At 35.8% G+C, this 27,293-nt stretch overlaps 1 protein-coding gene across 1 annotated transcript in view; it reads left to right on the forward strand.

Annotated features, from left to right (window-relative positions):
- The first annotated feature begins 1,926 nt into the window (after positions 1 to 1,926).
- pkn2a (protein kinase N2a) overlaps positions 1,927 to 27,293 on the forward strand; it is a 33,152-nt gene continuing 7,785 nt past the window's right edge. The window contains 13 exon segments of the mRNA XM_028473738.1: positions 1,927 to 2,250; positions 7,838 to 8,002; positions 8,087 to 8,222; positions 15,876 to 16,030; positions 19,588 to 19,717; positions 20,919 to 21,064; positions 21,150 to 21,363; positions 22,164 to 22,231; positions 22,233 to 22,350; positions 22,433 to 22,542; positions 23,366 to 23,509; positions 25,471 to 25,546; positions 26,395 to 26,551. Coding sequence (XP_028329539.1) covers positions 2,188 to 2,250; positions 7,838 to 8,002; positions 8,087 to 8,222; positions 15,876 to 16,030; positions 19,588 to 19,717; positions 20,919 to 21,064; positions 21,150 to 21,363; positions 22,164 to 22,231; positions 22,233 to 22,350; positions 22,433 to 22,542; positions 23,366 to 23,509; positions 25,471 to 25,546; positions 26,395 to 26,551 — 1,682 coding nt within the window. The 5' untranslated portion in view covers positions 1,927 to 2,187.

Raw genomic sequence — 27,293 nt, forward strand, 5'->3', positions numbered from 1 at the left:
ATCACGCGTTTTGTTTCACCGTGTAAATGTCTGATAATATCCCAAAATATGTTGGGGAGGGTTTAATCCGTTTCCATTTCAGGGGGTGAAATACATCATATTTTATGCAAGAATTGACATTTCAGTCTCTTTACCCACCCATTTAAAGTGGAAAATTGCGTGTAAATGTGTGATATTGTCCCAAAACATGCATGTGTTGCTATATTGCCGAGGGATGCACAATATTGGATTTTTATTTCTTTATTTTTGCTGATATATGGTATCTTGCACGTCATTTGGCTGATAACCGTTACGGATAATTAAAGTAAAATTAAAACTTTAATTTTCCTTGGGGGGGTGGGGGTGGGGGGGATGTTGCTTTGTGCGCTGGGATCTGTTGTGGGAAAAATAAAAGGTCAGAGTACAAAGGAAAAACTCCAATAGATGGCTATGTGTACAGCAAACATACATTGTGTTTAATTTACAAATCAGGACGGACTACTAGGGTATCACAGTGTTATGTAAATGTGTTCTCTCATTGCGTGCGGCTGCTGTTTCAGCAGCCGCACGCAATGAGTTTGAGTGTTTCATCCTTGTCCCGTCAACGCACTGCCGTCCGGTCACGCCTGGGATCAAAGACGAGGGTTACGAGGAACAGCTCCCTTTGACGAACGAGTGTGTGCCTTCACTGCCTTGCACTTTTGAAACACAGAGGAGCCACTCGCATTAGTTATTCTCCAGCACGTCACCTTTGTTTTGGTCGCACGACGTATCGGCGCGCACATTTTGCGTCGACGTATTTTTGTCCCGGCCCTACCCACACCTAATTGCAGAGATTGTCTAGTTCCTGTAGTGGAATTACATTCAGAATTATTCTGCAGACATGTTGGCCTGCTGGAAAATTTAGACACAAGATAAAGCCTACAATGATGTGACATCAGTAATCATTCCTTGTGCCAAATAACTACATCAAAACACTTGAACACTGTGAGACAGACAAACAGCTGAACTCTGCTGAATATCAAAGTATTTCCTCAGGATTAATCAAAGGAAACAAATCAACTCTGGAAACAAACCAATGAGCTCTTGAATCAATGTTTGGCATTTCTTTAGTTTAAAGCTTACAAATATTTGGGCAGTGAACAGTCCAACAGGCAGAAGCAATATTATTGAGTGTGCACACATGATACGATATATTGCAATATATATATATATATATATATATATATATATTTCCTACGGTAACGATATTATCACGATACAGCGATTCTGCGATAACTAATATATTTTGAGAAATTTAATCTACGATACATTACGATATCTGAGTCACTGAAGAAATTCTGAATTTATTTATATATATGTGTATATATATATATATATATATATATATATATAATCCATTCATTTTCCCACCCACATTTTGGAATTCTGACATCACTGTTGATTCAACCATTATCTCCATGGAGACGTACGGATCCAATCTGCCGTTTTCGACCGGTTCATTTTGCTTGTCAACTTATTGTATTGAGGTGGTAATCTGACAGTTCTTCCTCACTGAGTTGCTGTATATCAGAAAAGTGTATGTTGCAAATATTAATCAACTTTTAATTGTCCTTTTGGGTTAAAGTACTTTATTTCAAAATAGGCGCCAACAGCCACTTCATGTGTATACTAGTATAAAACGTCTCATCAAACCTCACTGGGACTTGTGTGTTCTCTTGAATGACATTCTAATCTGGTGTGGTTTCAAACCCTCCAATAGTCGGGGTGTTTCTTCAGAGCTCATCCCCCCCACACGACGAGTGGCTTTCCGTAGGGGTGTGGAGGGGGGGTCTGGTAGAGCCCACAGTGGAGGGCCAGTGTGATGTTTTTTAGCTCGGGCTAATTTTAGACGTTACTCTCCTGGGACTGAGATTAGGTCCCATTCTGGGCCACTGTGACCTCACAGAGCCAGAAGCTAAGAGGGGATTTGGCCGTGGCTGCTCAGACACTATCTGTTGTGTTGATGTCAACAACGGTCTGTGTGAGAACGACAACAGTCACTCAGTGAGAAAGTGGGAAAGTGAGAACGAGCTGTGCACAGAGCCTGGACTGGGCTGCTGCTGCTGGTGTGTTGGTCTGTAACTTCCTTACAGACTGACTCCCAGCAGACAATGACACTTCCTTTGGTGAAGGACACGTAATTAGAGTTTAGCTGGTTGACAGAACATGCGAGGACTGGTTTGTTCTACGGATTTGGAGATGGACTTGACCGATATTGATGAGGTACCGGTAAGACGGATGGATTACATTTTTTTTTAGGTTAAGATTGTTGTCTTGGTAGACTCTTCAGTTACATGTTTGTTGATGTTCATTATGTATCGCTTACATGGAAATTACGTTTTTTAGCAGATTATTTTGGACATAGTTGAAGCAACGTCTGTTACGTACGTTTTTAACTTGTTTACAGTTCATTTAATAGAAGTTCAACTGTAAGTGTCTATTGTGTCTATTAGCCATAGACTTCTTTCATTTTCATTTGCAAAATTTCATCAAAACTGCTTAACCAAAGTATATATATATAAGTATACTATTTTATGTATATATATTATAAAAGGCTAGTGCAAAATGAACAATATGTATTTTCAACTCCCATCAGAATGACATTTGAAGTTGTTTACATTTGTATTGTAATATATGATTATGTAATTAATGTCTTGTAAAATAAATGTTTTTTAATAATAATAATAATAATAATAATAATAATAATTGGGGGAAAAGAAAGACTTTACATGTCATGAAAGATTCCATTTAGTTTTGGTGGGGATCTGGATCAATACATTGATTGTTGATCCATTTCAAAAATCGATAAATCCCTTTTTCTCACCATTGGTGAAATTTCCAAAAATTAATATCTTGGTTAGTAATTCACTGATCTTTATGAAATTTTACTCAATTATTCTGAGTTTCATTAGGAACGGAGCTGGATTACGCATTTCATTGCGATTTTTTTTATTTAATTTATTTTAATGGTGGTGTCCATACATTTTTATTGTTATTATTAGGGTCAATGATGTATAAAGATTTTCACCACATGATATTTCATAAAATGTGCATCATCAAGCAAGGTTAGCATGAATGTTATGATGGAAATAAATACATTTTAATTCAGGACTATAATATAACTAAAATAGGGCAGAAAATACATTTTCAGTAATTTTAAAGACTTTTTTCAAAACAGCAGTCATGGCCGGACAGTCACACCATATTATATTTTGACACTTTGAATGGCGAGGCAAATTTATTTGTACTGTGCGTTTTATACACAAGGCAACTCAGTGTGCTTTTCATGATCAAAAAGTGCAACAGAAAACATTCAACAACTTAAAAAATCATTTAAAATCATCAGTAAAATCATTTAAAATCATCAGTAAAATCATTTAAAATCATCAGTAAAATCATTTAAAAATCATCAACAAACACATTTAATCAACATGACCAAAAATCTCCCTTTCAAAATATGCAGTAGAGAAAATGTGTCTTTAAATTTGATTTAAAAATGTTCACATGTGATGCTGACTTCAGCTCTGCTGGCAGTTTCTTCCACTTCTTTGCAGCATAACAACTAAAAGCAGCATCAACCATGTTTACTGTGAGCTCTGGGCTCCACTATCTGACCTGTGTCCATAGATTTGAGAGACCTGCTGGTTTAATACCTGACTAACATCTCACTGATGTATTCTGGACCAAACCCATTCACACATTTACACACCAGCAGCAGAACTTTAAAGTCTATTTTGAGGACAGAACACAGACTTTCAGAAGTAATTTATTAGGTAACATTTAAAACAAAAAGAAAGAAAAAATCAAACTGAGCACATACATACTAATTTACTACATATTTGGTATCTTTTTTTGCATTTAAACCTGTTTTCACAAAAATGCAGTTGGACAGAACTTTCAGATGGTGTCAGCTTCATAGCATCATAAATGGGAATTGAAATTTCTTCAAAGCCTTTAAAATGTGAATGATCACTGATCCAGATAGCTGACAATATCTGGACAAGAGATTTGACTCTTGCTGGAGGTTTGCGCTCTTTAACTGCGTTTCCATTATAATACGCAAAATCTAAATAGTGCAATAAGCACTGGTAATGGAAACAATTGAAATTTTGAAAAAAACTCTCAAATATTGCTAAAAAGTTTATACGCTTTCATGAAGAGGCTTATTCCAGACGTTTCGATATTGAAACGTATCGCAAAAGCGCAATGGAAACACTTATTCTGCAATTACACGTCACAGGGCGTGACGTACAGGCTCACAAGACCTTTTCTTTCCGAGCAAACCACTGCCACATTAGACAGAAAACAACAAATGCAGAGTGTTAGGAGGAGGTTTGGAGCATCCATCTTCCTGCAGCGAAGTCTTCACAGGAGTTACGAGGCTCCTCCCCCAAAATAACCTTCAATGGAAACGTGTTCGAAATACAATTATACTTTGTTGAAACTTTAGAAATATCATATGTTTAATTTATTCAGACCACTTTTTTTCAGGAAATTTACTTTGATCTCCTGACATGTTTCAACTGTCAACTGCCAGTCTTCTTCAGAGGTGTCTGCTAATCGCTTTGATGTGTCCTTGACTTCCGCGTAACAATTCCAGCTCCAGTTCTTTTTGTCTTCCTTTTGAAGTAAATTAATAATAATAATATTAATACATCAATTTTATATAGTGCTTTTTTGGACACTCAAAGTTGCTTTACAGAATTATTCTTTCACTACACACTTAGTGTTTGTAAGCTACTATTGTAGCCACAGCTGCCTTGGGGCAGACTGACAGAAGCTAGGCTGCCACAGTGCACCACCAACTCACACACTACATTCATACCTGACAGTGTGGGTGACAATGACCGATACCACTGTGGCACCTGGAATTCTCAGTGGTCTCCCATCCAACTACTAACCAGGCCTGCTTAGCTTCCGAGATCTGGTATGGCCACAAAAACCATAACATAATTTTCTGAAATAATTTTGAAATATCGCTTTTATTTAGTGAAAAAGTGAAATGAAAACACAGCTTCTGACTGCTCTTGTTCAGCAACATGCAGCCAAAGTAGAAGACATTAATCTTAGCCTAGCGATCTTAACAAAATCACATATTTCTACAAACAAATCTAGTAAACTAGTTTTTATACTTGGTCAGATAAATCTTCTAAAACCCACTTTTATTGTTGTTAATGTATTTTTAGGACTATATAATGACACACTGGTATGGTTGCACTTCCACACCTCATTTACTCGTGTTTATATTAATTAGTTAGTTATTGTAATCCAGAGAAGCATGACACTACTCTAGTTTCTGTTGTCTATGATGTGAGGTGACGCATGTAAAGGCGTGCGCTCACTTTGTGCTTTGTCCAAACATAAACAGCTGTCCCCACACATGATTGATCGAGGAAACATAGACGTCTTTTGTTGTGTATTCCATGTTTAATTTTGGTTTCATAAATTTTGCTCTGGATGAACAGATTGAGTAAAAAAGGAAAAGCATTATACAGACTTTTTATGGTCTCCAAATGCAGGCACACCACTATTAACTGGATGTACGTCACTGATCTATTCACGATGACCTTTCAGGCTGAACCATTCAGGAAGTACTTCTTAATCCGTCCTCGGTTAAGGTGCTGGTTTAAGGAGGCAGATCAATGTCATGTGACAGTAATAGTGACACAACAAGGAGCTTAAGTTCACGACGCAGCACTCATTGAGAAAGTGCATGAGCTTAAAAACCTTATATTCTGTTAGTTTTTCCTGTAATTGTAATTTCATGAAATTGATCTCCAGTTTCTTCTCTTAATTCAATTAAAATTATCTTAAAAAGCAATAAAAGAAATGTCCAAGAAGATAATAACTAATAGTTTTATTTGGATTTTGATCACAGTACTGTACCGAAATGCTGTTTTCTTCACAATAACACAAGTGTGTTTTTTAAATGGATTATGCTGAATTCCTTTTGGGTCACACTTATAATACTTTAGTAGATTTTCTTTGAATTTTCTCAATTTACAAACCAACTATCTGCTGACAGTCGCTGCTGTGTTCATTCACATTTCACTAACTCTTGTGAAACATAACAATTAAAGAAACAAACTCTTGGGCATTCTGGATATTTTATAAACTAAAGTGATATAAAGTAATTTGACTTTTGCACTTTTTTTGTAAAATTAGTTAATGTGCTTTTGTACCACACATATTTTACCCAATCAGAATCATTGGAATCAGAATTACTTTATTAATCTTAAGGGGAAATTACTTTGGTTACAAGACTCTCAAAGTGAAGAAGTATTAACAAAGGTGAAACAAGAAATGTGAGACAAAAAATATACATAAATGGTTAAAATGTAAACTTAAAGAGTCTAAAGCACCAAAGTGATGACAAAAACACACAAAACAACAGTAAAAATACACAAAATGATCTAAGTCACAAACAAAATTCACAAAATAAATACAGAGAATACGCAAATATACTCTAAAAACACAAAAGATGACCACAAGTATAATGAATACACAGAAATAACAAAAAATACACAATACGGTAGCAAAAAATACACAAAAGACACCAAAAATACAGATAAAAGACTCCAAAAAACACAAAATAACACAAAACAGTGAAAATACACAAAAATACTCCAAATAACTTACAAAATAAAAGACGAAATGCACAAAATAATCATGGAAGATGCCTAAATCTACTCTAAAAACACACAAGATTACCGCAAGTATATTGTATACACAGAAATAACAAAAAAAATACACAATATAGCAGCGTAAATCCAAAAAACCTACAAAAGCACACAAAATGCACAAAGAACAACAGAAAATACCCAAATTTACTCTAAAAACTCACAAGATGAAAGTATATTACATGGCAGCAAAAATACACACAAATTAGGCGTGGGCGGTAATCCCATAATACCGTATACCGCGGGGTCATAAAAATAGCAACACACACACACACACACACAGGTGTCAGAGAGTAAGAACAGACACGTGTAAACCAAGAGAAGCTTATTCAAAGTGAAATAATTCTATAGTCTGGAAGTGGAGTGATGGTTCGCTCAGAGCGTCAGTCAGCAGTGATCACAGCCCCCTGTGTGTGTGCTTGTGGCGGGGAGGAGCTGACGGCAGCAGCAGGTGTTTGGGACAGTATCTACAGTGATGCGTACATTCATGTCAGAGTCTCTAAAACATCAGAAAAATCTTCAATAACACTAGATAAAGTTTATACATTTGTCACTAGTCTATTGAGAAAAAAGTCGCTAAGAGTGTTCAGAAAATATACCGGTAAGGGAGGTTCAGTTTCGGTTTGGGTTTAAAAACGGAGCGGAGAGAAGATTCTAGGAATTGCAGCTGTAACTCCTTGAATAAGCCTACATTCTGATTGAACTCATCCTTTAGTAACTCCGTAAGTTGATCATTTCAACCGTAAAAGCAGCTCTGTTAATGATAAGTGCTGTAAATATACGGCCGGAGTAAGAAGGAAAAGAAGCGATCAGTCGGCTCCACAGACAGACACACACACACAGTCGCACCCTGAGCCTTACGTCTTGTTTTTTAATTAGTCACGGTAATACCATATATCACGGTATAACGGTATAAAAATTTAGATATCGCCCACGCCTAACACAAATGACTCCAAAAACACTCGTAACATACAAGACGACAACAAAAGTACGGTATAAAAATCTGAGAATTGCATTGTTAACTTGTATTTTTCTGAACGATAAAATGTAGATCTACAAACCATATACTTAGTCTTAGTCTTAGACCTTTTACTGATTTCTTCATTGGTTAAGCAAGCCGTATTCTTCTCCATTAGGGGGATGCCAGGGGCCAGCTGGTGGCGGAGCGACTCGGTCTCGGGAACAACCTGGACCTCTCCGACACGATGGTCCAACAAAAGCTGGATGAGATCAAGGACCAGATCCGACGCGAGATCCGTAAGGAGCTAAAGATCAAAGAGGGAGCAGAGAACCTGCGCAAGGTAAAGTCGCACCTTTAAATTTTGCTGTACATTGAATTATTTATCCTTTTACTGATTTTACTCTAATCTAAACTTCGTCTTAAGGTCACCACAGACAAGAAGAGCTTGGCTTATGTCGACAACATGCTGAAAAAATCCAACAAGAAGGTGGAGGAGCTTCATCAGGAGCTACAAGAACTCAACGCCCACATTGTGGTCAAAGATCCAGACGAGCTGCAAGGTAACACATGAAACTCCATCCAACTGTTCCGCTCACGTGATAGTGTTTTAAATTATATTAATAAAGGTTCAGTCTGAATCTGGTAACCAACTTAAGTACTAAATATTTAAGCAAATATAGTCAGAGAAATACACACTAGTAATGAGTTCATCCCTTAAGTAAACGAGTAATTACATTTCAGGATTTTTTTCAATTTTTCAAGAAAAATCCACGTAAATGCTGCTGCGTTACATTAGCATAGGCTGCACTCTATTGGCTAATGAGGGTGCTCTTCAAAAGACACGGCCAATCAGAACGGGCAGGTAGGCGGGTTGCTGTACTCTTGTTCGATTAAACCGAGATTTTTGTGTATTTCCGTGTATACTGATAAAGTTTCAACTGATTAGTCACTTCTTCACTGCTCCACGTCCATTTACAGCTTTTGATGGTGACTTTTTACTGGATCCAGACTGATATACCACCTCAGGAGAGACAGAATCCCAACATAATCGCTCCAGTACAAACCTAACGTGTTGATTTGGGAACTTAATGTTGTTTATTATTTCTTTCTATTACAAACTGGCTGATTTTTACTTTATCCAGGCTGTTGCAGCGCACACTCTCTCTCTTTCGCGCTCTCTCTCTCTGTGTGTGTGTGTCAGTTCTCCATGTCTGTGGTCCATACACAGAACAGCCAAAGGTTTTTTCTCTGCCAAATCACGCCATTTGCTAGTCAACATGTCAGCATTACAGACACCGAAGAATTATTAAGCGCTTAAACAGGGCAGAGTTATGATATGAATATTGGTTAAGAATGTGCGATATGTCGTTGTTCACGATATATCATCAAAAACATTCTCACCGGTAAGAATATGTCATCCCACGATAGAAACGATAAATGGCCATGTCGGAAATTAGCGAGGGCCACGGGCCATTTGTTCCTCAATTTAGCCAAGAATGTCCATAAAAGCCTTGTTTCAGAAGCCAAAATTGTCCACAAGTTTGTTGTCAACAACTTATTCTTCTCTGGAGCGGAACTCTGTTCACGGGAGCTCCACAGCGGAGCCTTCACGGTACGCACCGCCCCTCCCGCCCCCAGCACTCACACACACACACACACACAGACAGTGGTGTGTGAGTGACATTAGCATAAATACTAATGTCACTATTCACTATTTTTTAATTATATTTCACGTGTTCATAGACAAAGCTGGTCCCATTAGACTAATGTAACTATTGAGATTATTACACCTAAATGTACTGAATGGTTAAATCATCAGCTTGGTCTGGTTTAATTATAGGAAATCAGAGTTATTTATCAATCATAACTTTATGTAATTCATTATCAGATAAATGAAACAAGATTCAGCAGCAGTAAAAACACTAATAGAGTTATTTGTGCTTTTCATGTGCTTTTTGTTAGAAAATAATTTAATTTTAAGTAGGGAAATAAATGAATTACTTACAATAACACTAATAGTGATCCACATGCACTAATATATTCCGTAAAATATCAGCTCATGAACTCTTTGAGTCATCAGATATTGTAGCCTTTTTTAATATGTTTAGTGTTGATGTATTCACATTTATGTGTTTATAAGGAACCTGTTTACACTTTAAGTTGGGACTTGTTTTATTCATTTATAGTTTTTTTATTTATTGTGATGTTTATTGTTATCGTGATAAATACCAGAAATTATCGGGAAATTTTTTTTTTAGTCCATATCGCCCATCCCTAATATTGGTCCATATCACCCAGGCCTAATGTAACCAAAGCAGTAACGTTTTATCTCGTAAAGGATATGATTGTCTAAACTGTGTGAAATGGGGGGTTCAAACACTGTTTAAAGTAGGATTTTATTAACATGTGTGTTACCTCAAAAACAAATGGAAATCACTAGATTGATCTGCTGCCTTGTTATGTAGCAAGTGTTGCAAATGCTAAACTACTTTAGTTAAACAAAGTAAAAAGACTGACTAAAATAACTTGTCAGCCTTTTTGTTTGATGTTAATTGTACTTGGAACCAGTTTGATGAATTGCTTACAGACATTTTAAAAAATTATGTGAAATTACATTGTCTTAAATTATCTTTTATTCCTTCTTTTCCATTTAGGGCCATGGTTTTAAGGAATTGGTTTGTTTTATTCGTAAAAAAAAATAGTCAAAATTATTTGAATGAAAAAAATTGTGATAAAATCGTGATCGTGATTTTACAAAGAAAAAATTGTGATGTGATATTTTTCCCATATCGTCCACCCCTATATCCTAGTTTTAAAAACTAGCTGATATATCTGACATTTAGACGTTATTGTACTTTTTATACGCTATACGTGCGCACCACTCCCCTTTCCAGAAACTTCAATTTATTACCATTTATTACCGGTATTTGCTTCTTATTTCAGCAAACATCTTATTTCAGGCTTAGAAAATAAAAACAAATGTTCAACAGTTAATAAAGCTGTGAGAGTGTTCCCTTTTCCTACGGTATCCGAAGCTCGTTTTTGAATGTTCTGTCGTATTGGCCGCACCCTCAACTTTAAATGAAAAAATAGCGTCCTATATGATGGAAAATACGGCGCTTACTGTTAACTGAATGTTTATTTATTTCCAGAGTATTTACAGTGATTTATAGACAATCTATTGATAGATTTAATTGGAGCGCCACATAATTAGGTACAAACGGAGCGTGCTCAGCTCACAGTACGAGTTCAGAGGCTGACATTGTTGCCTTCCACATTCCTGCAGACGCTACAATGAGCCGTCGATTGTTCCTTCTCCGCCGCTGCTGAAAGCTCGCTCCTGTGCATTTGTCAACAGCGGTGGAATTTTAAGAGCTTGACCACAACAGCTGTGTGCGTTCAGTGTGTTTTAACGTCGTACATAGCTGATGGCGAGTGTCTGGGAGCTCACAGGAAGAGAAGGATTGATGGCGTTTGTCACATTCCTGCTGTTTAGTTGACTTTAGGAGGTAGATGAGGAAGAGTGTGTGTGTGTGTGTGTGCGCGTGTGTGTGTGGAGGGAAAGGGAGGTTGTCATGGTAAGTGGCTATCTTAAGTGGAAACAAATTTAGCCCTGACTCGGCGACCTTCTAACATGTGAACAAGGTCTTTCTTACTGAGTGACGCAGCGCAGCTGGAATGTGGCAAAGTGATGCAAAGGGAATGAGAGCCGCTCAACACCTCAGACATGAGACAAGCCTTCTGAAATATGTCCAACACGCCACAGAAAGCACTCGTTTCCTGGATTAATATGAAGACCCTGCTCTGTTTCTGCACGCTGCCAGAACTTTGTTATTGTTCTGGAACAAAGTTGAACGCGCCTCTGGTTTTTCTCCACCACTCAGCTCAGACTGAAACGAGCCAAATCATTCGTGGTCGTATTTATAAAACGCCTTGCCCAGGGCCTTCCATTTTCCCTTTCAAAATTTCTCAAATTCCGTTTCAGAGTCACTTTCTACTTTTCTGTTTATCTTCAATTTCATTATATTTCCCTGTTAGATGACATTACTTCCCAAAATCATACCAAACATGCTAGATAGGGTTAATAAAGTGAACTGCTGTGATTAAGTTTCTCTTATTTCTGAATTCAAGTCCCTCCTTTTGTCCGACAACAACATTTTGCTCAGAATACTATGATAAAAAACAACTATAGAACATAATGATGGAATGAATGAGTGATAACACATTTTAAAGGATACATGGGCAGTATTTAGTGCTTCCTGAATATATTTATTTAATTTATTTATTTAACACTGACCCTTGTATTTTCAGTTCATGTTCTAATAAAGATCATTATTATGATTATCATTTTGAACTCAAAAGAAACGGTATAAAACTCTATATTTTTAAAGCTTTTGTTTGTTAATATTTCTCTCTCTCTCTCTCTCTCTCTCTCACTCTCACTCTCTCAATTCCCCCTATATAGAATACAGTTGTTGAAGATGGTGTTGTTGTGTGTTGTGTTTTAATTTGAAAAAGAACAACTATTTTCACAATATACATTCAATATATATTCTGCACAAGTTTTAGATATACAGTTGATACATGCACATCAAACATATATACATACGTACACATATACACACACATACTTACATACACATGAATGTGAATGACATGTATATAATAATATTATACTATTTAATATCTACGACACAATTTTTCTTCAATTAAATTTGGAGTGGCAATATATAAATTAACAAAAACCTTTTATTATTTTTATTTGGTATTAATATATTTTATACCATTATATACATATTATAGGTAAAATTGTATTTCTTATACATACTAATGATGTCTTAAAAAGTGTTTTAAACTGGTTTATGTTGGTGCTTTGTTTTATTTCATTCTTTAGGCAACGTCATAATTTAACCCTTGATATTGTTATTATCGTATTGTCGTTCTAGCGTACTGGCTCCTGAAATGTGGTTTTCCTCTTCAATTTTATTCCCCTTCTCTCTAAAAATGTTTTTTGAAACCCTTTTGGAAGTGAACCTTTACTTGCTTTATAAAGCATTTGGACATTTGGAGATCTGGGAGTTTTAAATCTGGTGTTTTTAAGAATAATCCATGTGTGTGTTCTCTGTATCCTGCGTTATGTATCTGTCTGATGGCTCTTTGTTTTAATGAAAATGAAAGTTATAAATGTTATTTATAAATAAAAAAATAAAAATAAATTCACATTAAATTCCACTCATTGTTTAGAATGTGTAGATTAAGCCTTAGGGAACCAATGTTGGAGACACAGTTAGGGGTTTAGGAGAGTCAGCTGTTCCACAAATGAAAAAGCATATGAAATTATAGAGAGGGTACTTATATAAAGAGGGGGTACACGTGGTTTGACGGGGTACATGGGATGAAAAAGATTGGAAACCACTTAAATAAATAGTGTGCAATGCTTTTTGATTAAGATTAAGAAGATCATCAGTAGTTCAGTCCCAATGATGACTTCTAGCACCATTTTTAGCTCCAGCTCTCTGCGTTCTGATGTAATTGTTTAGTGAGAGGAAAAAAGTTCCAGATGGGGTTAATCCAAGGGAGGGTTTACCCCGCTCAGCGTTCCAACAGTGACATCATCGCTGCTGTATTCAGTAGCTGTCTCTTGTAGAGTAGGTAGAGAACAAACGGGGCGGAGGTCTCTGGATTCTTGGCTCCATGTGACTACACAGTAACACACGGGAGAGGAAAGCCCCAAAACGTTGCCTTGTTTGAGATCCACACACTTATCTGACTCTGTGTGTGTGTTCCCGCAGTGTGCTTTTGTTAGGCTTCAGTCACACACTGTGCTGCTTTGTGCGCTGGGATCTGTTGTGAGACCAGAATCTGTTTCTCCTGTAAATCTTCACCTTGCTTGAACATCTGTGCCCGCTCTGTTTTTCCTGCCCTGCCCGACTCGACTCAGTGTGTGTCTCTCTGCTTATAAACCTGGCAGTGAACACACACACACATCAGCAGTAACTGCTCTGAGCATAAAGGGTCATTAGGTGATTCAATTCAAAGAGTCACATGCTTCCTTTATACCCGTATCCCACCGACGATCAAAGGAAGCCATAAGACCAATGTTTTTGATGAAATGAATCACAAAACTCACCTGCTGGTTGTTGTTAACGCTATCAGACCGTCGCCGTGGGCAACCAAGGACATTGTTGTTTTTAATCAATTTTGGCAGAGCCCGTAAAACGGATGATTCACGCAATATGTTTCTTTTTCACTTCACGAGAAATGAGCTCACTTTCTTCCGAGTATTCCTTTTTTTTTTAATTCATTAATATGTTACAACATTCAGTTTGTAAAATTGATTGAATAACTTTAAATCTACATGATTTCTGTAAGATGTTGACTTTTTTTTTTTTTTTTTTGAGAACAGCTTCGTCTTCCAGTAATAATTCCTAAACTGAACTTCCAGTTACGAGAAGTTTGGCAGGTTTTTTTGTTTTGTTGTGTTTGTGTGTGTGTGCGCGTGTGAGTGTGTGTGTGAGTGAGTGATGGCATAGTTGCATTCTGTTGTGATCACTCAAGTTCAGACATGATTAAACACAACGAGCTGTTGGGGGAGAAAATACTCCATGTTGATATTTTTTATTTCTTGTTACACGTGCACACGACAGGGAATCGGCAAAACGGAAAAGTAGGAACTCCGGTTTTCTGGGATGACGGAAAAAGCCAAACTTGCGTTCTGAAATGGAAAAAGCAATCTTAAATGTTTTTTTTCCCTCTTTCTTTTATTTCAAATCCGGCCTCAATATGAAGCATAAATACCACGCATGCATGTTTTGGGACAATATCACACATTTATACGCTATTTCCCCCCTGGAAAATCAGTGACTGAATGTGCAGCAAATGAAAAAATATGTCAAATTTCACTAAATCATGATAAAAATTTGCACTGTATATTTTGTACAATTTATTTAAAATCTGACCTCAATATAAAGCGGAAATACTTCACATGCATTTTTTGGGACAATATCATGCATTTACACTCTGTTTTCCTCTGGAAAATGAGTAGCAGAATGTGTAGCAAATTACGCCACGTAATCACATGATTATGTAGGTTTTTGTGCCAAACTCAGGGGTGATTCGCCAGTTGTCGGCATTTCATTGAAAGAACCGAAAATTGGTACCGTTGAGCACTGATACTGATTCACAGGTACTGAGTATCGGTTGAAATGTGAAAGGTTCGCATCCCTAGGCTGCACTTTAAAAGTTAAAATAAATAAAGAACAAACTTGCATCTATTTTTTCACTGTATTTATGTTTTGAAAACCTTTATGTTTCCATTTTATGTTTTTAGAAAACAGACGAAAAACAAAACAAAAATTTTAATGCAAGTAATTTATGCAATATATGCTGTTTGCTAATGTCTAACTTTATTTTATCAAACATTTATATATACATATGTGATGTAATACATATATACAAGATATATATATATATATTATTCATATTAAACAAATATTTTGTTTTTGTTTAACTTTGCATGGTGATAAATGAAGAAATGTGCATTTTTATTTTGGTTTGAGTCCAAACACTTCAAACTGTTTATAAGAAGAAAATATTTTAGTCACAAAACTTTTTGTGAATTTTACTAAAAGAATAAGAATCTGTATTTTTGACTAATCTGATGATCTCTATGCATTCATTTTGAATTGAGTTAAAAAAAACAATCAGGATTTGAGTCAAATCGTTGTTTGACTGTATCCTTACACCCTACAATCAACCTTATCTAACATGTTTGCTACGATTCTGGAAATTTTTTTAGCCAGTAAAAGCGTTTTAATGAAAATGGGTCAATTCTGAAATGGACATGAGGAAACTTTTTTGAAATGTGAAATCTGAGTCCCTACCAAAGCGAGCTAAAGCAAAGTGTTTTCTATGTTTGCTCTGCATTTCTACACGTGTCAATCTTTAACTCTGCGCTGAAGTCAAAGGCCTTCCAAACGACACCGTCCAATGGCAAGGGTTGTTTTTTATTGAAGTTTAGGACAGCTGCTGCTGGGTGTTCCCTGGTTTGCTGTGGTTGAGTCACCAGCTGACACAAACTTCTACTGATCTTTTCATGAGTATTCAGTCAGACTTTTTCATAGGCAATAATTAAAGTGCTGCAGGACCGTCGAGCTACATGTGCAGCCGCACAAACGTAACGTAAGCTGTTCTTTTCTCTTGTGCCATTCCAGAATGCCCTTTGACCCCTGACACTCCCAACAGCGAGGCGAGGATGTCCACCAGCAGTAGTCGACTGGCTGCCTTGAAGCGGCAGAACGACATTGAGCTCAAAGTCAAACAGGGAGCAGAAAACATGATTCAGATGTACTCCAATGGGCCGTCCAAGGTAGGCATTAGGGTGATCAGCTCTGCTTATTAACCTACAGGATGTGGTGTGTGTGTGTGTGTGTGTGTATTATGTACCCAAAGGGGTCGGAATGACTGTATTTATTTTGGAATTAATTTAACTTCAGTTGATTCGTACAAAAAATAATAATTCACGCTAAAGAGAGCTCTAATTTATGATGGCGTAATAGGACCACATTAAAATGAAAAGAAATCTGTGCAGAATGAGATTAAAGTCGTAATATTTTGAGAATAAAGTCGTAATATTTTGAGAATAAAGTCGTAATATTTTGAGAATAAAGTCGTAATATTTTGAGATTAGAGTCTTGGTTTTATCAGATTTAAGTCGCAATATTTTGAGATTAGTTATAATATTCTGATTCTGATATTTGGAGAAGTATTATTTCGAGATTAAAATTGTAATATTATGATAATAGTTGTAATTTCATCATATTAATGTCGTAGTATTTTGAGATTAAAGTCATAATATCTTGAGATTAGAGTTGTAATTTTATCAGATTAAAGTCATAATATTTTGAGAATGAAATCGTAATTTATCAGATTAAAATTATATTATTTCGAGTTTAAAATTTTAATATTTGGAGAATAGTTGTCATTTCATCAGATTAAAGTAAAGTATTTTGAGATTAAAGTCGTAATATTTAAAAAAGAAATCTCAACATTTTGCCCAGATTTATTACATGACGAAAGAAAAAGTAAAAAATAATAATTTAACAGAACAAGGATTAAATGTGAAATAAGGTTGAAATATATACAAGTGCAAATACACATGAAAATAAAATACAAATATACAAAATATTTAAGAGTATACAAGTATAGTGAGCCAGACATAATGTTATTGATATAGTCTCCAAATAGCCAGTCAATTTGTGTCTTTCTGTGCAAGTTTTTTGAGATTTTGCAATTAATTTAGTGTATTTTTGCAGTTTTGTGTGTTTAATGAGTCATTTTGTGCATTTTGTTTGGGGGGCGACACAAAATGAGTCTGCCAGTTGCCCACGTCCTATTACAATCTGACCCCAGCTTTGTGTAACTGCGTGTGTCTGATGACTGAAGGTAAACTATTTTCAGATCAGGATCGTAAAGTAAGTGCTGTGAACAGGCACGTTCCCAGTTTGAAAGGGCAGGTTTCCAGCAGTCATGTTGGGGAGGAAAGAGGAGAATGTGCTGACACACACACACACACACATTGTGTGTCATGTGCTCTGGCCCTTGTTTGCAGAACGTTTAGCGTCTGCGTCTCCTCGGTAAAAAGCTGTAATTTAACTGGGAGGTCAGTGTAATAACAGCACTGGGAGCTTCTCGTACTCTGAGTAGTTTGTATGTGAAAGCACTTTGTAGCAGCAGATGGTGCACAGTACACGCATCAGGACTGCAGCTTTAACGTGTTATCATTCATTACGTTAGTGTAAATGTGTCCCGTCTAATTTAATGTGGTGTGAGCTGAAAACATTTCCCACGGCTTTGCTTATAGTTTGAACAGAAAATTGACACATTTTTCATTTTAGGTTTAATTTTCCAAGCTCTACAGTCTGCAGATGGGAGTTGTTCTTTGCCAGTAACTTAAAGCTGCTGAAGAAAATCATTTTTTATTAGATAAGGATATAGTGTAGGCCTCAGAGATCAATACATTTGGATGTTTTTGTGTAAACCGAAAATAAACATCCACCATTGTTTTGCCACAGCTTTCAGTGTAAACATCAGAAATGTGTTGGGAAGTCACTTTGACAGTTTTTCTGGCTGAAAATACACAATATGACTCTGAAAATGCATAAAATGACTCTGAAAATGCATAAAATGACTCTGAAAATACACAAAATGACTGAAAATACACAAAGCGCCTCTGAAAATCCATAAAATGACTGAAAATACACAAAGCGACTCTGAAAATGCACAAAATGACTCTGAAAATACACAAGAAGAATCTGAAAATACAAAAAATTACTGAAAATACACTAAAGGATTCTCAAAATGCACAAAAGGACTTTCGAAATGACTGAAAATGCACAAGAGGAGTCTGAAAATACAAAAAATGACTGAAAATGCAAAACATGCCTCTGTAAATGTACTAAAGGACTCTGAACATGCACAAAATTAAACTAAAAATACAGAAAATTAATCTGAAAATACAGAAAATGTGTCTGAAAATACACAAAATGACAACAATAATGTACAAAAACCCTCGTTGTTTTGTCAGTTGGTCATTATTCTGTGGCCTTCGGATGAAACAATTGCCCGTCTCTGTCATTAAGTATCATTTCTAAGATGAACATTTAATATTAACATTACTATTATTTAAGTTGTTCACTCTTAAACATAAAAGTGTCTTCAGGTACAGTGTAATGTGTCAGCAGCACATGACCGTGTACAGGAGGTGTTTGTGTAATGGTTCTAAGATCAGTGTCAGTGGGATATACACACAGTCCTGTTCTGATGTAACAAAGGAAATGCCTTTTAGTTTATACAACCTGGATTGAAGCATTTCAGGAATGTGTGGTGGAGTTTACACACACACACGCACGCGCACACACAGGAACGGTTCACAAACACAACAATGAGATTCCATGTTTCCCTTTGTGGTGAACAACACTTTCCATGTGCGTCGGCTCCAATTAAGGGCATGAAGTGGTCTCTTGCTTGTTTGTGTTGAACACACACACGCACACACACACACATTCACATTCACAGAGAAGAAAAAGACAATAAGTGATCAGAGATGCTGCTGGGCTAATTAGGGCTGGGCAATATATCGAGATTCAAGATATATTGAGTTTTCTATTTTAGCGATATAGAAAATTACAATATAGCTTATTTTGTATTAAAATACTTGTATTAGGAGATACTATCTCTACTTCTCAGAACAGGATGAAAAGCACAGTTAGATGTATTTCTGAGTGCATCCTAACCCAAACCTTCTCCTGAACAAGCCACACTACAGAACTCACTCACACGTGCTGTCCCTTACAGGAGAGAAAGCCAAAAGTGGCACATATTGTGCAGCTATTTAATAAATGTTCCAGTCCTTTTGTATATTTACTTTTTTGTTGTTCTATGTATTTTTGTCTTTTTCAGTAATTTTGGTTGTTTTTCTGTTGTTTTGTGTATTTTTGTTGTCCCATTGTGCCTTTATTTCTCCTTTTGAGTATTTTGTCATCCTATTAAGTACTTGTGTTTTTCTTTTTTGTATTTCTCTGTTAATTTGTTAATTTTGTGTATTTTTTGCTGTCATTTTGGTGGCTACTAGTTTCCTATATTTGTCATACATGTTCAAGTTTTATTTTTTAATTATTTTTTTTTAGCCATTCTTAAAGCACCGTGGTGTTATTTTAGCCTGTGTGACATTTTGCATCAACAAATTTAACCCAGAATTGTTTTTCTGGTCAGACTTTTATTTGAATTATAATTATCGCAATTTATATTGTACATCGGCATTTTGAGAAAAAATATCAATGAGTTTAGGTTCGTATCGCTCAGCCCTAGGGCCAATGTCGTGCAACCTGTGATTTGTTTGATGATTGGGTAATTATTTTTCTGCAGGACCGTAAGTTACTAGCGACGGCGCAGCAGATGCTCCAGGACAGCAAAACCAAGATCGAGTTCATCAGGATGCAGATCCTCAAGGCCAGTCAGACCAGTGAGCTGAGCTTTGAGAACAACGACGTGATGGGTGAGCCACACCTTATGTTTCACCATCAACTCACAATCACATCCCATGTTTAACCTCAGAACTCTTCACGTGCATAAATAGATAAAGAAAAAGCTCTGTGTTTGATATTATGTATTTCTAAACAAGAGGTTCTCAACTTCTGGGTCACGTGCATTTTCCTGGGCCCAGAATAAAATATATTACGCAAGTTCTTTTTGCCTTCTTTTCAAATTATATGTCATGGTTTAGTTTATTCAGTCAACTTTTTAGCAAAAATTTACTTTGATTTTTTGACATGTTTTGACTGTCAACTGCCGGTCTTCTTCAGAGGCGTCTGCTGATCGCTTTGATGTGTCTTTGACTTCCGCGTAGTAATTCCAGCCAGTTCATTTTGTCTTCTGTTTTGAATAACATGTTAAAGTTTCATTTATTCAGACACCTTTTTTTTTTTAAGAAATGTACTTTGATCTCCTCAAAGAACTAAGGTAAGGGCACATTAAAGCGATCGGCAGATACTTTTGAGGAAGACTGACAGTTGGAAGTCGAAACATGTCAGCAGATCAAAGTAAATGTCTAGAAAAAAGTAAAACTTTAACATGTACATTCCCTATTTTAATTTTCATGGAAATGTATTTGTGCAAATCAAGCACAATTTAAAAAAAGTAATTATGAGACTAAAAATGTTTAAAAGTATAATTTCAGATTTAATCAAGAATTGGTTTATAAGATGTTATTAGCCCATTTTTTTTTAAAAATCATTCAAATTTGTATTAATTATTTTGGTTTTGCCATGTGATGGATTTTTGTTCTAATTTTTTATTTTTTATTTTTAATAAAAAATAAATAATAATAATAAAAAATGAATTAGTGTTTTCAAAACAAAACTTTTCCATGATATACTCAATGATAAAAGGAACTATTTCCTCTCTATTGTCATCATTATCTGCAAGATGTTTGAGTTTTATCATAAACTCAATGTATACATGCTGCCCACAGTGATATTTTGGTTCATTCCGCTCAATATTCTAATGCTGAAAAAGTACAACTTTGAACAATTTTCCTCAGTGCAATTGATGGAGGTTTTTTTGGTTTAATCTGTTCTGTCTTTTAATGCATAAAAGTAAAGAATTTGACCGTTTTTCTCGGTTTGTAATAAATACAGATGGTGTTTCTGGTCCCGTCCCTTGTTTTAAAAAAAGTGTTGTTCACCCGTGTCCTTCAGATAAGCCCATCATCAGCCCTTTAGACCTGCGGGTGGAGGAGCTTTGTCACCACTCCAAGATTGAGTCTGCAGTGGCCGAGGGTGCCAAAAATGTCATGAAACTTCTCGGATCTGGGAAGGTGACAGAGAAGAGAGCGCACTCAGAGGTACGCCCATGTTGGACCCAGTTACAGCTATTATTCAATAGGAAACGGACCCTGCACCTTTAAGGCTTCTTGTTGTCCTCCGTAGGCCCAGGCCCGTTTCAACGAGTCCAGTCAGAAGTTGGACCTGCTGCGTTATTCCTTGGAGCAGCGCCTCAACGAGTTGCCTAAGAACCACCCTCGCAGTAACAGCATCATCGAGGAGCTGTCGCTGCTGTCCTCACCGGCCCTCAGCCCCAGATCCAGCCTCATCTCCACCCAGAACCAGTACAGCACCGTCACCAAGCCTGCAGCACTCACAGGTAACTACAAGCACTTTTTTCATTTTACATTTATTTTCTATATTCTTCTTCAATTTAATCTGTTTTTGATGTCATCTTGTGTTTTTATTGTTGTTTTGTTTATGAGTCATTTTGTGTTGAGTAATTTATGTGTATGTGTTTTTCAGTTATTTTTGTTGCCTACTTGTGTGTTGTTAGAGTGAGTTTGTATATTTTTGTTGTCATTTTGTGTGCTTTTGCAGTTTTTTGGTGTGTCTTGTTTTATATATATATATATTCATTTTTTTCTTTTTTGTCAATTGTTTTGTGTGGGTTTCTTTCTTTTTTGTGTTTTTGGAGTCATTTTGTGCATTTCTGCTATTATTTGTGTGCTTTTGCAGTTATGCGTAGTTGTTTTTGGTATTGTGAGTCACTTTTCGGTTTTTGGAGTCATTTATGTGTACTTTTCGCGTCGTTTTGCGTATTTCTAGTGTTGTATATGTTTCAGTGTGTTTTTGTTTTAAGATTTTTTGGGAGTCATTTTGTGTATTTTTGCCGTTATTTGTGTGTTTTTGCAGTCATTCTGTGTAGTTTGTTTTTGGAGTCAGTTTTCTGCACTTTTGGTATCATTTTGTGTATTTCTAGTATTGTTTTGTATATTTTTCTGTGATTTTTGTATGTTTTTTGCAGTCATTTTGAGTCATTTTTTGTTGTATATTTTCAGTGATTTTTTTTTTTTTTTTTGTGTTTTTTGACCAGTTGGTTATGTCTGCTTTAAAATGTGATGAAAAGTGTGCTGAAAGTATTTTTTTGTTGTTAAAACGTTCTTCCTCCACTCCCAGGGACGTTAGACGTCAGGCTCATGGGCTGTCAGGACCTCCTGGAAAATGTTCCGGGTCGTTCCAAAGCCCGCGTCGGTTCCACTCCCAGGCTGGAGTCCCAGCGAGACGCGCTCGTCCTTCATCAGCCGAGCCAATCGGAACCGCAGCGTGGGTTCCAGGAACATCGCAAAGAGCGAGGAGCTTTCTAGTAAGTCCAGTGTGTCCCCTCCCAAACATCACAGTTAAAGTAGTAAAAGTTAAAGCCAATAACGTGTCCGTGCTCCTCCCAGATGAGATCAGCGCTGTACTGAAGCTGGACAACACTGTAGTGGGACAGACGAGCTGGAGGCCCGTCAGTAACCAGGCCTGGGACCAGAAGTTTACATTGGAGCTGGATCGGGTAACGCTCAACACATGCTCAATTACAATTACGCCTTCAATTATCCATGTTCAATTACAACTCAATTATGATTACAGTGACCGGCATTTTTTCCAATTACAATTAAAATTAAATGTATTATTTTCCCCTGTAAGTCAATTACAATTACATTCTAAATTACTAAAGTACATTTAATAACAATTCCTGAGCCTTTAATAAATAACAACATAAATCTTAACCTTCCTCTTGAGTTAGCTTCCTGTTAGCATCATTTTTGTAAAAGCTGTAAAATACACTAAAAATAATAATCTAATATCCAATTCGTTTCTCATCTCTTGATCACGTTTTTAGGCTTCCTAATCAATGAAAATAATGGTATTAATATTTTTGGTGTAGGCGTAGTATACCTCTAGATTTATTACGTTTCTTTTTAAATGGTAAAATGATCCTCAGGAAAACAGACAGGCAGTGGGAAAAGTTGATATTAAACACATTTTAATAACTATTAACCAAGTATGTGTGTGAGCAATAGAATTGTAACGTGGTTCCACAGTTTTGCATTTAATTCAATTGTAATTGACAGTTTTTTATAGAATTTCCATGCCAATTACATTCACAAAGTCAATTATCTGAACTCTATAAGTCAATTATGATTGCAACAGCTCTTTTCAATTACAGTTGCTGTTATTATTATGGCATAACTGTAATTAATTATCAGTTACGCGATTACAAATATAATTGACCCCAAACCCTGACACATGCACGCACTCTTTGTGATCCTCATCTTTTTCTGTGACCAACATGCAAATGTGTGGTGCGCGTGCGTGTGTGTGGTGTGTTGCAGTCTCGTGAGCTGGAGATCTCTGTGTACTGGAGGGACTGGCGTTCGCTCTGCGCCGTAAAGTTCCTGCGGTTGGAGGACTTCCTGGACAACCAACGCCACGGCATGTGTCTGTACCTGGAGCCACAGGGCATGCTGTTTGCAGAGGTGACCAGAGCTGGGTTTTAGGGCCAATTTCCTGAATCGACTCCATTTTGATTAATAAGGTTTTCAGTTTGTTTTCGATTCGTATTACCGTAATTTCCAATCTATTAGCCACAAACCTTTTTTTCCCAAGCTTTAAATCCTGCGGCTTAAACAATGACACGGCTGATTTGTGGATTTTTTTGGTTTTCATGCCGCCAAAAAATCGAGCTTCGTCACACTAGACAAACTGTTTACAAAAACAAAAAACAGAAACAGTATCATAATCATAATAATAAATAATAAATATAAAGAATCAAATGCACTCTCGCGTTGAGCAGTCGCAGTAGTCCACTTTGCTAACGCCACGCTATAGAGTTAAAAAAAAAATTTAAAAAATATTTCAGCACCTATGAATCGATTTTGGAAAATTTCAATGAAATCGATTCAAGATCGATTAAATTGATTTGTTTGGTTTTTTTTACTCGGTTTTAGCGGTGACGCATTCATTAGAAACTGTAGAAACTAAATTAGAAGAAGTAAGGCTGTGCAATTAATCATAATCCAATTTTGATAAATATACTCAACAATTACAAAAATAACAATCGTGAAAAAAACGTTATTTAAGAAAATAAATAAATAATGTATTTAAATTATACATGTGTTTTCTTTATGAAATAAAAAGAAATCCATAATTTAAGATATCTACAAAGAATAAAGCTTGGCACACAAGAGAAAAAAATGATTATTGATGCTAAACTTTTAATTGTTTAATTCAAGCTCCTAAGCCCCGCCCCTCTCAACGCTAAAGCTAGCCTACAGGCTAACACGAGGAGTTTGTTGCTAGCAACCTTGAAACATAGCTGGAGAAACGCATCAAAAAACGCTTGGTAAACGAGAAAGGCAAGTCAAATGAACACACTTGATTTTAGTGTTTGAAGGATTTTATTTATGTTTAAAGAATATATTTTGACTTTTTTTTTGTACAGAAAATAAATAACTTTTTGGTTAACAAATAATCGTGATTTCAGTTGTGACTAAAATAATCATGATTATTAGTTTTTTCTTTAATCGAGCAGCTCTAAGAAGACGACTTATTTTGAGTGGAAGAATTTGATCACAGCTTCCTGTATCTGTAACTAAATTTAAAACAAGAGAACATAGACTTAATCTGAGTTTACTTCATGAGGAACCTTGAATTAGAAATGTAAACAGATAGAGACATAATAAATGAAAGGTTTTTAATGTTAAAGAGTTCGACATGGTAAGTTATTAGTTATTTTTTATGTATTTATTAGGGGTGGAACTCGATTAAAAAAATACATTTAAAACAATCTAATTAATTACAGTATTTAATCTCAGTCACATTTAAATGGAATAATATTTGTAACAAGAAGCAAGACTTTTCAATGAAATTAAATTTGGTATATTTTTAAATTAAATGATAAACTCTAAGGTAAATACATACATTTTAACAACAAAACATAAAATACATAAATAATGTTTGTTTTACATTGAAAATTAAATATTCATGTACATTCAGAGCAGAGAAAACCCTGGTCAGTGAAAATGTGTAAAGAAAAAACGGTCCCTGGACAAGAATAAACAGACCTACAGTTAAAGCGCCGTTTGAAATACTTTGCAGAACTTAACTCATTTTAGGCGATAAATTAATATTGATCACAGTTTCCTGTATCTACAACTAAATTTAAACCAGAGAAAAATAAACTTAATCTTAGTTTACCGAATGAGGAACTTTGAATTAGAATTTTTTACTTTTGTGGCCGTTAGAGGCATGAAATTATTTGACTTGACAATTGAAGAAGGAGAATTAAAAAGCTTTTTGATGTTAATTTTATTTTTTAAATGCATTGATTCAAATAAAAGAAGAAAAAAAAAATCTTATTAAGTGGATGATTTTTCGTCTGTGCTTTAATGTAACGCATCGCAGGCAGTTTTTAACCAGGTTTATTTTAATTTTCCAGGTAACATTTTTCAACCCCGTCATTGAGAGACGACCAAAGTTACAAAGACAAAAGAAGATTTTCTCAAAGCAGCAAGGTGTGTGTGTGTGTGTGTGTCATTTTGTGTATTTCTGTTGTTATTTTGTATTTTTTTATTGTTATTTGTGTGGGGCTTTTTCCCGAGTCATTCACTTTATTTTTGTATTCTTTTGTTTGTTTTAGGAGTCATTTATATGTTGTTTTAGTTGTCGTAATTTTGTAAATGCATTTTTTGCAGTCTTTTTTTTGGTTTATTTGTGTGGTTGTCTTGTATATTTTTCTTCTTTTGTGTACTTTTGTCGTCGTGTTGTGTGTATATTGTAGTTATTTTGTGTAAAATTTCTGTTGTCATGTTATGTACTGTATATTTGTGGTGTTTTTTTTCTTTTGTGTATTTTTGTAGTCGACTTGTGTATTTTCGTCGTCGTATCGTGTATTTGTTTTGACATCTTGTGTATTTTTGTAGTCGACTTGTGTATACCTGTAGTCTTGTGTATTTTCTTCTTTTGTGTAATTTTGTTCTTGTCTATTCTTGCAGTGGTATTGTGTATTTTTGCGGTCGTATTGTATATTTGTGTTGTCCTCTCGTGTATTTGTCCTGTATATATATCTTTTTGTGTACTTTTGCGGTAGTATTGTGTATTTTTGTAGTCATCTTGTGCAAATGTGTTGTCGTCTTGTGTATTTTTCTTCTTTTGTGCAATTTTGTTCCTTTGTGTTTTTTGTCGTTGTCTTGTATATTTTTGCCCTTTTGTGTATTTTTCTGTAAGTTTTTATGTTATGGGGAGTCATGTTTGTGTGTTTACTTAGGGTTCCTTCTATAATCTGTGCTCATTGCTCTCCTGTTGTCCTCGTTTTTGGTCACGTCCCTGATGTGTGTGTGTGTGTGTTTTGTGTGTATATCAGGGAAGACGTTCCTTCGAGCTCCTCAGATGAACATCAACATCGCCACCTGGGGCCGTCTTGTGAGACGAGCCATTCCCACCGTCAGCACAAACTCCTTCAGTCCTCAGGCAGTGGACACTGGACCCAGCAGCCTGCCTGGTTCACCCACACCCAGCAGGTACACACACATCTTTAATGTTCTGCTTCACCAAAGAAATTATCATTCTTTTTCAAATTGAAACAACCCAAAAGCTTAAACGACTGCATACTCCAGAAACACAAGATGAGCACAAATATAACATAAAATATACAAAACTGCAACAAAAACACTTAAGACTCCAAAGAAATACCCTGTGCAAAATCACAGAACAATACACAAAATGATGACAAAAATATGCAAAATTGCAACAAACACACAAAAAAATCCCAAAAACTTATAAAAAGTGCAGAGAAAATACACAAAATGACTCCAACTTACAACCAAATATATAAAAAATGATTCCAAAAAATACTGAAAGCAGCAAAGACACAACATGACAGAAAATTGTACCAAATGACAGAAAAATACATAGAATGACACCAGAAATATACACAATTACGTCCAAAATACACAAAATGGCTCCGAAAATGCACAAACCCAGCAAGGTTTGTGTGTGTGTCATTTTGTGTATTTCTGTTATCATTTTGTATGTTTTTGCCTTGTTTTGTGTATTTTATCATTATTTATGTTGGATTTTTTTTTTGTGCCTTTAATTGTGTTTTTGTATTCTTTTGTCTCATTTTGGAGTCATTGTATTTTTGTTCTTTTGTGTATTTTCGTTGTCCTTGTGTGTACTTAATCCTGTATATTTTTCTTTTTGTGTACTTTTGCAGTCGTATTGTGTCTTTATTTAGTATCTTTGTCATCATCTTGTGTATCT

Source organism: Gouania willdenowi, chromosome 17 (genome assembly GCF_900634775.1).
Source record: "Gouania willdenowi chromosome 17, fGouWil2.1, whole genome shotgun sequence".
Classification (NCBI taxonomy): domain Eukaryota; kingdom Metazoa; phylum Chordata; class Actinopteri; order Blenniiformes; family Gobiesocidae; genus Gouania; species Gouania willdenowi.